The sequence below is a fragment of the Sinohyriopsis cumingii genome, chromosome 3 (genome assembly GCF_028554795.1).
Source record: "Sinohyriopsis cumingii isolate HCF-2022 chromosome 3, ASM2855479v2, whole genome shotgun sequence".
Taxonomy (NCBI): domain Eukaryota; kingdom Metazoa; phylum Mollusca; class Bivalvia; order Unionida; family Unionidae; genus Sinohyriopsis; species Sinohyriopsis cumingii.
This window is the reverse complement of record NC_142963.1, coordinates 116,995,892-117,014,351: the sequence shown is the minus strand read 5'-3', so window position 1 is coordinate 117,014,351 and position 18,460 is coordinate 116,995,892. Positions and strand designations below refer to the sequence as shown.

General features: G+C 35.8%; 1 protein-coding gene across 1 annotated transcript in view; it reads right to left on the bottom strand.

The window, feature by feature from the left end:
* LOC149803664 (uncharacterized) overlaps nt 1-14,903 on the bottom strand; it is a 39,251-nt gene extending 24,348 nt beyond the window's left edge. Inside the window, exons 1-2 of the mRNA XM_089953432.1 lie at nt 13,889-14,903; nt 9,766-10,049 (exon numbers count right to left, since the gene is read on the bottom strand). Of these exons, the coding sequence (XP_089809558.1) occupies nt 9,766-10,049; nt 13,889-14,081 (477 nt within the window). The 5' untranslated portion in view covers nt 14,082-14,903. The remainder of the gene's footprint in view (nt 1-9,765; nt 10,050-13,888) is intronic.
* Between the last annotated feature and the right edge of the window lie 3,557 nt (nt 14,904-18,460).

Here is an 18,460-nt window from a genome sequence, read left to right as displayed (position 1 = left end):
GACGGCAGTGAACCGGAACGGTGAGCGCTTTAGACCACTCAGGGTCCATGTACACTGTAAACATTACGGTGAATATGTTGAAGTGGCCAGGTGAGTTCCGTCATGGTACATACTTTGTAAAACACACTGCACATATATTTCGTCACAAACACGAGAAATATAGGTATTCCTTCGTTGTCAAAAGATGTTTAAGTGCACTGGTGTAAATTGTTTTAGACATTTAAATAAAACTGGGGGAAAATGAAAGGGAGAAGATGAAGTCTGAATCTTCATAAAAAAAAAAATCTACACACTTTTCTTATAAAGCACTTCATGAAATTTTGTATGCAATAAACCTTATTAAAATGAACATTTATGAAGTTTCAGAACATTGAAAATAAACTGCTGCACGTGTTCACACAATATTTTGTATTTCCTATCCTCAATCTGTTATGCTAAAACTGAAACTCAAGATAAACTCGACACTATCAAAATGATAATTTTCACTTGCATTAACTTTTCACTTTCTATCCGAAAATCACACACAATACGTTCGAATGGAGCGAAAATGTTGCTGCTTCTTCTTTTACTGATATATTTTTGTGCAATATTAAATCTTAATTCAAAATGAGAAAAGTAGAAAATATAATTGCCTTCCAATAGAACACTTACTGACAGCTTCATCCTATGTAAACATGGGATTTATGTTGTTCTTCCTCCAATGTATTTATTGTAATGAGAAGTTTTCTTTCTACAAAGCAAACTTTCCCGAAAAAAATATAAAATGTCTCAATTCTTAAACGTCCGCGATTCACTTACTAAAACTTGCCAGGCGAGAAAGTCAAGAATAAATGATTGGCAACCAGTCTAAGGTACATTCTATCAAAGGGCGACAGTTTGATATAAACTATCCATGGCGTTAACTCCTAGAAATACTTCATTCAGTCTTCTTTACGAAGCCAGTTTGTAATCTATATTTTATATTAGAAGATAGGGAAAACGAATACTTATTGTGATTTTAGGGGCTCAAATATGACGTCACTTAAAGACTATATATTCTTAATTATCCAATAAACGGAATAACTAAGGTAGTGCAGTCGTGTGAGTCATTCTTTATTCAATTTACTGTCGAAACATGGCTCTGAAACACGGGGAGATGCGGCAGCTCAGTTAGTAGAGCGTCAAATCCGTAATCCAGAGGTCAATGGTTCGATACCCTGCCCAGGAATCCTTGTGTCGATTGCCTCTGTATCCCCTTGGAAAAGGCACGTAGCTCCCATTTCCTCAATATAATACAGTCAATAAATCAATCAATAAAGATTTTGTTAAAAGCAAAAAAAAACAAAACAATACATTTCCTCCTGAATGGAAATTATGTGACGGCAAATTAGAGTTTGTTATTTACATTAGGACTTGTCTCATAAACTAGCATATACGGTACAAATCAAACCCCATGGTGCTTACGAAATTTAAACTGATGGGCTTTATCGGTACTTGCATGATTAATATTAAGCACATAATCTGTCTTTTATATCTACAATCATTAAAACTTATCATGTGTCTTATACTACTTAAAGCAGTGATTCTCAAACTGTGTGCCGCGAGAGATTTGCAGGTGTGCCGTGGGAGTTTTGAAAAATATTTAAAATTGCTAGCGTTTTGAAACCTTGAACGTATCGAAAAATTAAATGGTAAATCAATGTCGCAAAAGTTAAAAAAGTAACATATATAAAAACGCAATATCTGTCAGTCTGTCATTCATTGGTTCCTTTCGTAACGCGAGACTTGTGCGAGATCTCATCCCCGACATTCTGGACACACTGAGAGACCTACAATCGGCACTGCAGCATTACTTCCCATCACATGCAAGTGATAAATATGGATGGGTGATCAATCCATTCGGAAACAACGAAACTACAAATCTTACAACCGAAGAAGAAGAACAGCTCATTGATTTAAAAAACGATACATTTTTTCAGTCAACATTTCCCGAAAAGAGCCTGGATGAGTTTTGGATCTCAATCAAGAAGTTATATCCTGCAATCAGTTCAAAAGCAATCAAAGTAATTCTGCCATTTGTGTCTTCGTGGTTTTGTGAGTTTGGATTTTCAGCACTGACTGAAATCAAATCGAAATAGAGAGAGAGACTTCTTAACATCGACGATGAAATGCGGGCTTGTTTGTCGACTTTGGAGCCTCGCTTCAATCTGATTTGCTCTCGAAAGCAGGCACATCCTTCACATTAAATTTAAAATTACATATATATGTAAAAATAAATACGTTCTTCACCACAAAAATTGTTAAATCTTTTCAGGTGTGCCGTGAAATTTTTTAGATCTTTCTGGTGCCCCGCAAGACAAAAAAGTTTGAAAAACACTGACTTCAAGCATTATATGAAAAACATGAACGGTATAATAATCAATAATAAATGTATCAACTGCATTATAAGAAATAATGATATCAGAAGTCGTCACATTAACTGTATATTAGCAATTATAATAACTGTATTATGCAACATAATATCAACTATATAATATGCCACAGTTGTTTGATAAGCCATAATAACCGTAGACGTCATATTAACTGTATAATATGCCATACTAACTGTATCATAAGCCATACTAAATATTACAAGCTATAATACGGTCTTATACACCATAATATTAACTGTATTATAAGCCAAAGTAACTGTCATAGTAGTCATAATACTTGCTCAATTATAACCCATAATACTAAATGTATTATAATATAAGTCATATTAACGGTATCATAAGCTATATCTACAACTGTATTATAAGCAATAACTATATTAAAAGGTCACAATGTATTGTACGCCATACAAACAGCTGCGTTGTAAGCCATAATACTGTCTGTCTTATAAACTATAACAAAAACTATTATAAACCATAATAACTGTACTGACAGTAAGCGGAACAAAGAGCAATACGGCCAAAGGTAATGGCGCAGCTGAACAAGCCAAAAAGTCAAAAAATATCAAACGTTAGGCGAGGCCTAAAATGGTTTCAGCTTAAATGTGCAGTATTCATTTGTTCTTAACGTCAACTTAAGGACAATATTAAAGCATAATTGAAGTTTTGCGAATATACAAGTTAAAATACAAAGGATCGTGCAAACTTGATAGATGGCACATAATGGAAACTTCTTGCGAAAGCGTGTTCATCACACGTCGTTTTAAAGATTGTATGCTTTTGGAAGTTGTGATTTTCAAATGTAGAATCGAATTTCTTTGCGAGTTATTTCTATCTAACCACGGTTTCCACGATGATGTAAAAAAAAAAAGCGACTGTACGGTCATTTGAGCATCACTGCGCACTACTGGATTTGCGATTCACCTGTCATTCGTCATGCCAGTAATACAGCTTCGCTTCAGAAATTACAACTTCCGAGAGAAAAAGAAGAAACACGCGCAGAAGAGTTACTACAATATGGGTCATGCACGGGAACAGGTAGCTATTGGCGGATAACAGGATTTGAGAGTGAATTCCATTATCCAAGGAGAAACCAATCTATATCGATATGCCAACGGATTTTAGTATATTTATTGCTAAAAACAGACCAAACGACGTGGTTAGCGTCTTTGTTCGCACAAGAGTGTTAGATTTGCAAAGCAGAGGGCGCTTTCCTAGCATACTATATAATCGGGTAATATAGTTGAAAAAGAATAAATGATGGCCCTAATTAAGCAAATATATTAACACTTCTGAGAAAATGGTCGAATAGATGGTTTCTATACCATAAGCTCCAAAACGGACAATTTTGAAATCATTTGTGTGTTTAAAAAAATATACTACCGGCTTGTCAGCATTGCGTGTAATATTCCAGTTAATTTGATATTTGCGAATATGGAACAAAAAATTTCCTAAGACATGCGAAAGCAAGATTAGTTTTTTTCCACGGCTAATCGTTACAGTGCAAGATTTAGCAATCTATCGCTCTGCATTTAAGGCATTGGAACATACTTCCATACAAAAACAGCACCGTTTATCTCAATAATCATGGAGGTGACACCTCGCATTTCTATCCAGGTCGTGCGTAGTCGATAATACCATTTCTCTAGGGCCCATTAAAATGTGATGCTAAACAGGCTCGTTTTTGTCTATGTTTGAGCTTGCAGTACTTTTAACACCATACTGAACCATCCCCACTACATGGAAGAGGAGTACCTATCTGTCCCAACGGCAGAATGAGCAAGCCAACCCGAGCTGGTCTGGATGGGTGTCATGCACAAACACAGTTTAAGTCAACAGAGTTGGATCAGTGATAAAAGCCAAAGTTAGCCTCGGTGTCGTAGGTTTGTTTGGTCGTTCGCCTATTATCTCTATTAATCATGTTCCGACCTTCGCCGTAGGATTTCCGTCAACTGAACTGCGTGACATACGCCTTCCGAACTGTGATAAATGTCGCCGAATGAGTGTCTGCGTGACATTAGGAAATTTTACCTGGTGCATGTATTTCCTTCCTAAACGTCTGATACGAAAAATTGGCATCTAAGATGATTTGTTTTGTTTTGTTGGGTTTAACTCCTTTTTTATTCACCATATAATACACTATAATGGCTGCCAGTATAAATTTGGCAGAAGAAGAACCCAGAAAGACCCCAAGAAGATCCACTAACCCAAGGGAAGCTATCGGCAAGCTTTCTCACATAGCCACTTTGGTCGAGCTGAAACTTGGACTCGCGCGGAGAGAGTGAGATGTTTGAGAAATCTGTAAAGACGAACGCATTAGAAAACTCGGCCACCCGGCAGGTAAAATGACAACTAGATTTCGTCATTAACATCTGTTTAAAGCGAATTTCTCATCAATCAAACCTATACAAATAACTTGTCCTAACCATATGCCCGACAATAATCAATATATTAATTTTAACACGACAAATATAGGTAACTGTATATGTCTGTTAGATGTCAAGATACGTCAGCACACTTTATGCCATATAACACCGATTACAAGTTAAGATCACATTAAAATGCACATATAAGCGAGAATGTCAACGTGCAACAAGTTTAGTTTTAAATAATACCGAAAGTATAATGGCGTCATTACGTAAACATTTGTATGAATCCATTATAGTGTTTTTGTAACGAAAAATTCCAACGTCCATTATTTCAATATCAATATAGTATAATGACCAATACTTGTACAATTAGTGTCACTCCCCTCCTTAACTATAAGAACAAAGACGGTATATCATGAATAAAAAAAATATGTAATGTACACCGTTTTCTTTGTGTTGCACGCGTCGAGTAAACAAGTTTTCTTTCATAGTCAATCAAACTTTTGAAGAAAGATAACACAGACCCAGCTGAAATGCCCTCGGATATTTCTGATAGACTAAATTTTTCCTTTGACGTAGTGTTTTTAAAAACCAAGAATCATAGTTTGTTTACGGGATAATCTTCCGCAATTTTTTTTAAAAGAACGCAATATATTCGGACGAATTCGGATGTATTTACTGCAAGACTGATTGTAGGATTGACCGGAAAGTTACGAAATGAAACATAGTTCGATGCATTCGCAACTTCTCATGTAAACTTTGTTTCCTTATTAGTCGAGGAGATCAATACCAGCATAGCTTTATTTTGTTGTTTTTGGGTTGAACGCCAGTTTTTCAGCACATGATAGGCTATACATGGCGGCCAGTATAACTAGTGGAGAAAGAATCCAAGAAAACCCTGGGAGAAAACACTGACCCACCGGAAGCTACTAGTAAGCTTTCTCACATACCCACAATGGCCCATCCCGAGACTCGAACCCACGCAATCAGAAGTGAGATGGCAGTGATAGGTAAAGGCTAGTGATTAAGACCACTCGGCCATCTTAGGTATGGTATGATCCGTAGGACTGACTTTGAAACAGCAAATCAGAGTTCAATATTATCCGGCACTCTGTTTTATCTATATCATGCGTGAAAAGGGTACACCGTTCTATTTACAGTGCACTTTTGTTGTAAGAAGCTGAGAGAGAATGTGTAATACGTACCCTTTATAACTTCAAAAATGAAAACAGCACCAAAGTACACGTAAGAAATAAATCTAATAACAAGGGCGATCAGGATGTTCCGTTAAAAAATCCAGAAAAGCTGCTAGCCTTTTGACCTTTTTCACGATAATAATGCATCATTCGATGCCCTTGTTAGAAATTATACCGTAGCCCAATAAATTATGACCACATTTAACTGCGAAATTCATTCTATCGAAGTCAGTTCTTTATCGTCACCCAATCGAAACCATTGACTTTCTTCATACGCAACTAAGTTCGGTAAGGAAGACTTAGCACGATTAGTTTTACTTCCCAAAATATAATCTGAGGTTTAGACGGTGATAATTTTATTGAGGTATATGTGTCAACCGGGCAAAAGTTTTTCACACAACTTTATCCTCAACGACAAGCTTTGTATCAACAGACTGGTTTCCTCATGAGTTCTTCGTAACCAAAAGCAACAAATCTAACTATGCATGTGACGCCACTTACAAGCCTCCTGTAGGCTGTGCGTAAATAAATAATTTTTTTTAAAAAAAAAACCCAGATAAACCAATAATATAAACAGGAGTACGTTCTAGACATAATTCGACCGTGTGCGGAGTCGGTAATTTTGCATGATATAGTTTGCGCAGAATAGCATCGATAAAAGATAAGTGAATGATCAGGAAGGAGGGATCTAGCTACATTTGTTTCCCCAAGAAGTAATCTAAATATCTGGACTATTTTTTTCTCCTCCAAACCACGCGCGGCAAACCGAAGCAAACAAACGAAGGAATGCCTGCAAAATGGAAAGAACCGCCAATCAATTCGTAAATAAGACACCGCACCGTACTGAAATATTATATAGTTTGAAGTATGACGGATCAATTACTAGTTATCTCCCACTTAGATTGCGTCATTGAAATAGCCCGTCCATATCATTCTAGATTGCATCTAATGTCATCGTAAACATGTCTTTAATACCAAGGACAGATTTATCTTTACTAATCTTCCGTTAAATTTCGCAGCCAATATTAATCTGATTTTTACGTTACAATATTACGATACTTACACTGATCCCTGGCTGTATACAAGCGAAAGAACTGTGTGCTTTATAAACAGTAAAAGGCAATAAAGTCAAAGCGTCAGCATCTTTTGTTCATCTTGGATATTGTGTTTCATGTAACAATTTCCCAACCTTTTCTCGTTGATATGGAAAGGTTAGGGATAGGAAGTGTTAATTTTACACTTACGAATGTTAAAATTAATGCCATTTTCTGTTCATACCCACAAATTCATTTTTTCGATAATAATAATAATAATAATAATAATAATAATAATAATAATAATAAAAAGACAAGGGATAAAAAAAAACAAAGAAAATATTTTGTTATTATTATTACTATTATTATTATTATTATTTTTATTATTACCTAACAAATAATTTTGGAGTTAACAACATATTTAATAGTTCATAACTTTCACAATAATAAGAAAACGGTGCATAGTTTGCCTTGAAAAGCTGTTAGTAAGACTTGTTAATTTGAAAAATCTCCTTTAGATGTTCAGCTTATATTAAAGATATTTAATTACATGGTCAAAGGTTTGTCTATCTAATAAAAGAATATTTGTTGTTGGTAAAATTGTTTTACTATCAAGATTGCATAACTGGAATAAAGGGAAGTAACCCGAGATAGATTAGTATCTCCCATTAGCAAACAATTGCAGATGCGTGTGTTTGAGAAGAGTTAGAAAAGTATTGATTCACAGATGTAAATAAATATCGTTACGAGATTTCAATATTATGTTTCTTCAGCTATCATCACCTAATATGTTTGTGGTCTGATTGAGGGGTTATGGGGAGGTTGAAAAATAAAATATAGACTAGATTCCTTTTACACATACTTCGAGATGATAGTAATTTAGCTTCGAAACAAGACTTTCAAATGAGAACATCATATGGTTGTCGAAATTTATTATCATAACCAACCTTGATGAAAACAGTACGATTTACCAAAACTACATGTGATGTCGACGATGATGAAAACTATCACAACAGTAAGAAAAGAAATGGATGAATAAAATAGTGTATTGTTCGAAGGACAGAAACATAATAAAAGCTCAGCCATTTTCGAGTTAACTTCAGCATATGCTTTATTTACGCAAGATTATGATATTAAAAAGAATATTAAAACTGGAACGTAATCATCCACTGTTAGACACTCTCCGATATAAAGTGCTGGCTGAAGAATACATAATTAGCAGTATATTTGTCTGAAATTACCGCTACATCACAAATCAACCAATTGGATCCAGAAATAAGGCTTCTAGTCTGTCCGAAAATATTATCTTCTGCACAGTTTTAATTTGTCGATCAAGGTCACAATTGTATGCTCGGCGCAATGGCTGTTAAGTTGAGCATCAATGCTGTCACCTCCGCTACCTCAACAAACAAAACTATATTTCTCCCTGGCATGTTCATTGTTTCTTTCAAAGTCGACACGAAAAGCGCTGAAGCGAACATGTACTAGCCAAGTTAAACTTTCTTTTTATAAAAAAAAAGCTTTTCGACACATGCTGCAACAAGCTAGACTTCTAATAAATAATTCAGCATCGTGATCATGATTTTACGTTTAGAGTAAGCTCGTAGACGATTTAAACAACTGAAGATTGCCCCGTAAATCGGTAGATTACAGTATATACTCTATCTAGGCAACCTGCAACAAGCAGTCCTATACGATCTTGTAACCGAAAGGCACGAAAATATCTTAGAATAATTTGTGCTTATTCAACCAGATTAATAACTGTTTACTTTGCGAGACAAAAGAAAATAAAGGTACAAATATCAGACAAATTTCATGAAGTTCCACGTGAGACAAGGCCAAAACATTTCAAAAACTATATATATATATATATATATATATATATATATATATATATATATATATATATATATATATATATATATATATATATATATATATATATATATATATATATAAGTGATGTTAAAAACACTGCAGCAGCAAGAATGTCCAAGGCTGAAACGGAACTAATTTATCTGGAGTTTCTGACCGGTCGCGGGGTAAGTGTGCTAAATACATAAAAACGTGCAGCCATCATAAATAATAATGACGCAGTTGTTACGCATATATCTGGTGAAATATTTCTTCTTAAACTGCAGGTAGCTTTCCGCTTCTGTATCTTTAGCTGTCACAACGAATTATCTTTAAAAACGAAAGCAACCGACATATTCCAACTAACGAAAAGTGTCAAAGCTAAAGTGAGGAATCGTTGTATTACGAAACCACGGGCAACTTTGAAATCATGCATTAATTAAATGCTGGTCCCCATTCTCTGCCCAGTATATCTTCATGCAGTGAAACATATACAGTAGTGTAAAAACAAACGGATACTACGCGTAAAAGGACGCAATACTTTATTTGTAATTATTTATCAGGATTGCGATCACACTGCCCTTTTCTGTGTTATTGAATTCAAAGCGATAAATACAAAAACCTAAATTAATCATCAACCCCTACATATCTGGGTTTTAAAAACAAATGGCCAACATCATGACATTTCGTTGATTAATATTGTCATTTAACGTTGGAACATTAATATTGTATGCACACGTGTACACAAGTACTGTAACACGTACGGACAAGTAGCATGACTTTATCCCCACTAGTATGTAAACAGGAGCTGCAGACTATAGAGATACGTCCCCCTTACAGACTACAGAACTTTTCACTAGAAATAAAGCCCCTTTTACAAGACTGACAAAACGTAAGTGCTTACATTGGATTTCCGGCTATGCAAACCGGATGTTTGTTTGGTCGTATCTGTGACACCAGACTGATCCCTGGTAGAGGGAGATTGCTGCCCTGTTGGAGTGGTATTTTCCTCGTTCTCGCGTAACTTGCGGACTGACAGAATTCCCCTGGTGAAAAGAATCTTCAAGCTAAGTCCCTGGTGACGGATGGAACGCTTCCAGTCCTTGGCCGATTCTCTTCCACTGACGTATTGGAACTCATTGGGTGTCAACCAGGACCCTTGAAACGAAACACACGAACCCTTGCTTCCTGAAAAGTGACAAGCACTGGTCGATTTTAATCAGAACAAGAGCACTGGGGTGCACAACATTCCTTCGGAGATTGAAAAAATTATCAGAAGCAGAATTTTCTTTTTTTGTGTCATCACGAAAAGAAAATTTATTTAAATGTTTTAATAGGATTTTCCGTGATCATAATTTATAAATGCTCCGCTGACGTTCGATTCCTATAAATAAACTGCTTGGAAATAACTGATGGCGAAAAAATATAACATGGTTAATGGGAACGAAAGTATTTGCTTAAAATGTTTTTCTCATGGATACCATCTCTCTAATTTAATTTCCTAAATAGTAATTACTTTAAACCTCGATATAAACAGAAGGTACGCAAGTTATATGTAAATATTAGTCATTTCACGATCGTCCCACCGCTCCGGTGGCCTAGTGGTTAGAGCATTCGCCTCTGATACGGGAGGTCGGGTTCGAACCCCGGCCTAGTCATACCAAAGACTTTCTGGACCTCAGGTGTCATACATTACGCCCGCACATTTATTTGAAGAACAAATATTTCATCAATATTGTTTGCCTCAAATTGTTTAATGAGTACGCTGGAAGTTGGTGGGGTGGAAATTGAAGTACTCAACAATTATGATTAATATGATATAATAAAAAAAGTCTTACGAAAATAAAGAAACCTTGTGGATATCATAAATAAAATTGCTTCCATCAGATGTATCCAAAAATAATGTATTGATCACTTATATATTTTAATAAATTCATATTCGCTTTCATGATTTCATGTCTGAACACGTTAATATGACTCTTCTCAGGCATGCGTCAAGTCGCCGTGAAGGCGGTTTTAGAGGCGGACATGTAAAAGAATACACGTTATCTCTCACGAGTCTATCGAATTTCTGTGGCGATAAAAATAAATATTTTATAAAAAAAAATACGCTCCACGCAAATTAGATTATAGACGCAGCGCGAAGGGGCTGCATGCGACATTAGTTCTATTGTTATAGCAAAGAAAACAAAAAGATCCTACGGAATTGAAGAAACCACCTGGATATCAAGAAGGCGAAAAATAATTAGCTTCCTTCTGTCATATTAAAACAAAATTCATCGACTTTTGATATATATGTAATCTTGTAAGTAAAATCGTAATCTCGTTTCAGCTTTAATGATTACTATAGTGTACGTTGTTGCCAGCAGCTGCTGGTTTAGTCCTTAGATTAAAGGTTGGTAATGTCCGCCTAATTTGACTATTCAGGGTTAATACTACACCCGATCACCTTTAGAGAAACATTTGTCAAGAACGCTTGCCAACTTTTACATCGCGTTATTTAAAATATATATATAAAAAAATGACTAGACGCGGAGATGAAAAGAGCAATACCTAGGTTATATAATAATCAAGGTAGGTGCCACGAACTCCATTGTATTACAGTGAAATGTGTGACGTGGATTTGAACCGACAAGAGGAACGTGTATCGAAGAAGGTAACTTGCAAGAGTTACGGTACAATATACGTATATACCCACAGCTATGTCAGGTGTGACGAAAATCGTAGTACTATTAAGTGCCAGACTAGAATGACGCAAAGTCGATGACCCTTGCTACGGGAATGTAACTGGTCTCCAGAGCATATCTAATCGGTTCGCCTAAGTTGAAATGACTCACGAAGGACTTAAAGCTGGCGGCCGCATTTTTCGGAGTCAAACTGTCCAGGCTCACGATATATGAATCAATAAATGAATGCGATTTCAGCTGCGTTGTTAATCAAAAATCGATAATAATTAATGTATGTAATATATTATGTATAAATTTAAGTCGCGCGCGATCAATATTCTTATATCGATCAAGGCACCAAAGTCAATACCAGTTCAATTAAACCTATGGGTTTTGTTTGAGTCCATACAAGAACAAACGTCATTGATCTTTGTACCTGTACAGTCCAGCGGAAAGTCTTAATAAATCCTAAAATTTGCCACAAGCACCAAGAGAATACCTACGTTGACGATATACGGTTTTATCAACGATAATCTTTTCGCCAGAGATATCAATGCATCGTAGGGATAATGGCGCAACGCTTAGTAACAGCACGTTTTTCTGAATACTATTGAATCGATAGACTGTAATAGGATATTGAAAACAAATGTTCCGCGGCAAAATCTTAAAGACTCTACTCCTCTCTCGCCAAGCCATAAACATCTTTGTTACGAACTGATGTTTTCGTATAGAACTATATACATGTATATGCTCCAACGCGGGTCAATAATTCATTTATCTGAAACCGCCCTACAGGCGGTCGGCCGGGATAACGCCGAATCGCGATTACTTATCTACCTCAAATATTTGATTACTTAGAAATATGCACGATGTTAGACCAACGACATTTTCCTAGCGTGGCGGAAACGCAAACACAAAGGGGCGTTCGCTCGTAGGCCGATTAACTGCAATGTGCCGTAATCATTAAAATATGTGGTTGTACGGATATTCTTTGTCCCAAACTTGCGATACCGCGAATGAATTATCTTGCATTCTTTTGACGTTAACCTGGGTGGCTTCGCCTATGGAAACGCTTTTGTTTCGAAGTCCGTTCCATTTCACGTCCTGTAAACACGATACGTGTCAAGAATAACTTGTCTGTGACTATTCTTAGGAGCAGACAAATACTTCTTGTGGAAATAGTATGTTAAGTACATCCAAAGCTGACTGAACATTTTTCTTACGATTCGCAAAACGTTTTATTTTTGTGTTTCATATTTCCGCCTGAAACCTCTTTTCAAAATACTGGGGAAAAATAAAATTTAAATTAATTATTAACAAGAATCGTAAAACTGAAACAAAAAATGTTTAATAAACAGTATCAGTGACAAAATGCAAAACATGTCAATACCATATCTATAGCAGAAGTTTTTGACCAATAATGTTTATAACATTACTCACGAACATGGTAACAATGGGGGAGAGGGTGGATCCCATTTTCAAATATGATTCAAGTACTTAAAAAATATATATTTCGATTCAGGAATAAATAATATTTCGGTTCAAGAACAAATAACCAGTTCCTTGAAACCTGGACTACGTGACAAATTACAGAGAGAGAGAGAGAGAGAGAGAGAGAGAGAGTGTATGTGTGTGTTGTGTTACTGGCATTAGAGAAGCATAAGATGACTAGTTTAATCACTTGGAGAAAGGAGATTACATTTTTTGTTTCAAGTTTCGTTGTTGATATCTAAAACATATCAGTAGGATGTTTTACCACCATGTCTGATTGGCCATTCCCAGTTGATTCCCAATCCAAATATATTCGTTCGTAACGAGCCACTCTAGACTCAGACATGTATAACGTAAAATATTGTACAACTTCCGCATGTACATGAGTAACGCCCCACCCACCCCGCTCAAGCGGCGCCACGCTAGCAAAGCCCGCCATACGATAAACTTCTCGTCTGACTTTTGAATAACTTGTCTATACATCGACCGTAGATTGACAAGTGAATATCCGCATACGAAAGTAGGTATATTGTATTCCCACATGTTCCTATACATTTCATAAAATAATCGATACAAACGATTGTAACTATGTTTGAAACAGCTATTTCGTAATGAAACAATGCAGAAATGTTAGTTTATATGTATGAACTGGGACAAGCGTGTATATACCTCTATATAATATAAGAAAGTGATAGCTTGTGTGTAAACAAATATGTAACGTTTTTGTACATCAACAGTACATATATATATATTTGTGCAATCGATGTTACGATTTTAAGAAAATTTTCGACTTTCGCATAATCGTAACATCTAAAGATCACAATATAATATATAGATTCGTCTAATAAATTGACAATTAAATTTTCTTACCTTGATATAACTTGGATAGATACATGTGCGCTTTGTTCGGGCCACACTCAATTGCTAATACAGCTTCTCCATCCTTTTCGATCGGTTTGAAACAATCTTCATCAAACACTTCCTCCTCAGTGCGATCTGTTTTAATTTTTTTGGCCAATACATTTTCCCCATTTTCCTTCGTACGACTGCGCTTACGAGGCATTATTATCAAATATCCGTCAAGAAATCACCTTTCTATACTTTTCAAATCGTCCGATAACTCCACACTAAATATTCCGCCTTCACCACGCTAATTCAACTCCCAAGACGTAAATCGCCAATAGCGGCGTAAGGGTTACCTTCAGAGAGCATACATGTACACAATAAATAGTTTTATATGAGCCAATTGCATGTATACACTTATCTAAATATTTTGTCACAACACCGCCCTTTCACAGCGAAATAGAACTAACTTCCTCGCCGGCCCAACATGTGTCGAGTTCTTTGTGTAGGCTTCCTTGCGATGTGAACTAAATAAGTATATCTGCTCAATATATTTTGTCGCCGTTAAGCGCGGTAATTGATCTTTTTTTCCGCAAATAACTCGCGGCTCTAACGAATGTTTATCCTCATGCGTTTGTCAGTGGTCTCGCTATGCAGCTTACGGTGTTTATGGTCGATCACACAAACCCCAGTTGAAAGCGCTAGGGAGGAAATGATATGCGATGATTAAACGAGAGACAAAAAGTTGAAATAAGAGCCCTAGGCCGTGTGGAAATTTCCTGTGAATATCGTCTGGTGGACTACTCCACATGCATTGGTAATCGTATTTAATTTTATTCGGCAAGTGCTGCTGTGTTCATCGGCTAGTCACGTCCACTCCACTTGCTTTTCTTAATGCACGCACGAGCACGGAAGTTGTAATTATGTACAGACTACAAACTTGACTGTGTCTCTCTCTTGATCGATAGTACAAACTTAAGCGATTAGACTTTATCACTCAATACGTGTATACGGATATATTTATTCAAACACTCAAGCAAGCTTTCATCATTAAAACCCCGATATTTCATTCTTTCCTGGCGCGCGTTGAAACCCGAATCTATCTATGACGCAGTCGTAAATGATCCGTGCGCTACATATAACCTCGTTGCATCCGTCATGATAAATACATTGTAAAGTTGTAAAGTTCCTTGCGTGTGCGAAATAAGAAAATGCTTCTGTCAAACGTCCTTACTGTCAGACCTGCACATTTTAAATGACCTAAAGTTAGACGTAACATATTGGTTTACAGCTACATACCAAAATAATAGACATGCGATCTGGATATGTGTGAGATATTATAGCAATGAGAGAGAATCCGTATGAGGCACACGGATTAAAAATATGGCGACACTATTCATTATACCATATATATATATATATATATATATATATATATATATATAATGTGTGTGTGTGTGTGTGTGTGTGTGTGTGTGTGTGTGTGTGCTTATTGTACATTAAGCATATCAGATTAAACCGGCAGAATTCGTGACAAAAACAAGCCGGCATCTCATGTATGAATAATCGTCTAAACAATCGTTGAACAATTTAGCGCGTGTGGAACATATTTGTATGTCCAGTGCGTTTCTTCGATAAGTTAACTTTATGTTCAAGTAACATGCATCAACCAATAATTATACAACGAAATTAGTTTAACTAATTATTGCCTTTGTTGAAGGTATTTCTAAAATGCTGTTTCTACGTGGTGTCCCCTATTTTGAAAGTTTGAAGAGTTTCAGCTTAATTTGAGCGACGTTCTATTAAGTTACCGATAAGAAGGATATTTGGTCGTTTTTCTCATTTATGGTGAAATATCCATCGTAGACATGTCAATGCACGGAAAACTGTATTTCCGCTGATTAACGTGGCGGAAATTTGCTATCGATAATCTCATGTTTGTTTTCCTCCTTTTTCTTTATATGAATATCCAGATTTGATTTTCTTGATAATATAAAATACGTTCTTACTATGCAAAACGATACGCGCAAATTCAAAACTATTGTCTTTTCCACACACCCGTAGGCGCGGGGATGTAAAAGAGGCTCGATGGAACATCCTGTATGTAGTAAAAAGCGACTTTTTGCCCTGGGATACTTTATATATGATCTCCCAGGTGGGTTTTTAAACAGTTTACGAGAGTAAGGTTTATATTCAAATTTGCTTTTGTCTTTTCGGCATGTTGTCCTCTTTTCCTTTAATCTTTGATTTGTATGCCTTTTTGGGGATGTCGTTAATCTCTTCAGACTATTTAGCTATAATAGTGCTCTTGGTGTAATTAAACCACATACATACATACATACACACATACATATATACATACATACATACATACATACATGCATACATAACTTTAATCAAAGCTGAAGATTTTATCGATTTTTCCCGGTAAACTTACAATCGCGACGCTTCCTCCTACGAACATTTGTCTAGATTAAAATTACAGTGTCACGATATTTTCAGCAATTAGAATGAAACACATAGTAGGCATGGACTAAGGCTATCGTTTATATTCCCCTCTTTACAATTTACTCGGTACGATGGCTAATTAATTAGTATGGCTGATCGAAGACAACGTCCTTTGTTAAGCGCGGATGTGACTGTTGATGTAACCAAGGCGATTTCGTGACAATTGCGGTTTTAAACCGGTTCGCTATGGACTCGAATTGTATTCCGTCACATTTCATAGATGAATTTCTAATTAAATCGAGCAATCGTACTTGACACGTTGTCCAATTAATGGCGTATAAAGAGAAAGTATTGGAAATAACTACGTGTTTGAAGGATTTTAAATGTGTTACCAATATATTTTATTTTACATACATTTTACTAAATTTAATATTTTGATCAGGTTGTACTTCATATTTCATTTATTTGGAAGGGGTTGTTTTCCATTTGTTGTTTGTTTCAGTTCAACTTTACATTTTTTGAACTTCACCTTTGCTTGGTACCATACGGACACTCCTTTGATGCGTGTCTTTCACGCTACTACATGCATACATGTTGGAAATAATTTTGATGTAAATAATAAATTACGCACGGAATATTCTACAAAAGAAATTTTCGAAAATGTCAGAAATGTCAGTAACCAAAGCAAATAATTAGTTTGAGCTTTTATATATCCGTTGCCTTAAAAAAAGAGCAAAATATGCACTTATCTCGTTTAGTGACGTATCAAGATGCCGGCCTCTATTCACGCGGCAAATGTTAAAGCTGGGACCCTCTCGCAACAAAAATGAAAAAGTTGTTTAATGGGAAATTTTTGTACGCGCCAGGCCGGCATCCGCTACCCCCGCTTGCTCAGGTACCTGAACAGTAACTACGCTGATTTTGTTATTTATCATTACCAATGATCATGAAATTGTCTTTTATTTTAAAATCCTAAATTGTTTACCAAAACAGACAGTAAGATCAGAATCAAACGGAAATCACAGAGGAAGTCTTGATTTTTCATGGCATTTTTTTCGTTTTTGTTTCTTTTTTTCGATTGTGTTCTCTCCGTTATTTATTAATGAAAAACTACATTTAAATCTATGAGTAACAATGAGTTTTTCTGACGATGATAATAAATTATGGATTGTAGATAATTCTAGATACAGTCTAGAGATAGATGTGCTGAAGTAAACTATGTACAGTAAAATGTACGCTGCTGCATATCTAACGAGATGTCTCCAACTAAACGGCATGACCCCACCCACCCTCACCCCACCCACCGCAACCACACTTTGACACATGTATGAATGAGGGTTCCTACCCATTCAAGCATTGCAGCTAGAGGATGTATCCCATTCCAAAACTGCTTTGCACATCTGCGAAAAACCCTGATTATATCTCAAAGTTTAAAAGTTTCGATCTTACACTGTGCTGGAGAATTTTTAAGACGTTTCTTATCTATTTCAGCATACAACAACCACTGAGTTGTTACAAATGATATACATACAACTTGAAACTGAAAGTCACAAAAGGTAGTGAACAAAAGCTGGAAAAGAGAGGATGGCAAAATATTAAAAAATCTCTCCCTTATTTTAAACGCTTCGTTAAATTACTGTAAAAATAATAATTTATCTTTACTTTTAAACACGTGATAAACAAATTTAGATAGCTAACTTATTGTTTTATAATTACCACAAGTTACTACCGGAATGTACCTATACTTGGATGGTTTACTCCAGAAATACTTTTCAATTAAGTATCTACTAAGTTAGTATCTACTGTACATGCTAATGGAAAAATTATATTCACCCACCATGCGAAACACACAATGTTTTAATTTTATTTTTTAATTTGTGTATTTTTAAAGTCTTTATTGCAAAGGAGCAATGTTATATATTCATTGTGTAGGAAAAATGTTTACGAATAAATACAGGAATTGTACCATATGATAAGCATAAGAAGTGTGACATTTGTACCACATGATAACCATAAGAAGTGTGACAATTGTATCACATGATAACCATAAGAAGTGTGACAATCGTACCACACGATAATCGTAAGAAGTATGACAATCGTACCACATGATAATCGTAAGAAGTGTGAAAATTGTACCATATGATAAGCATA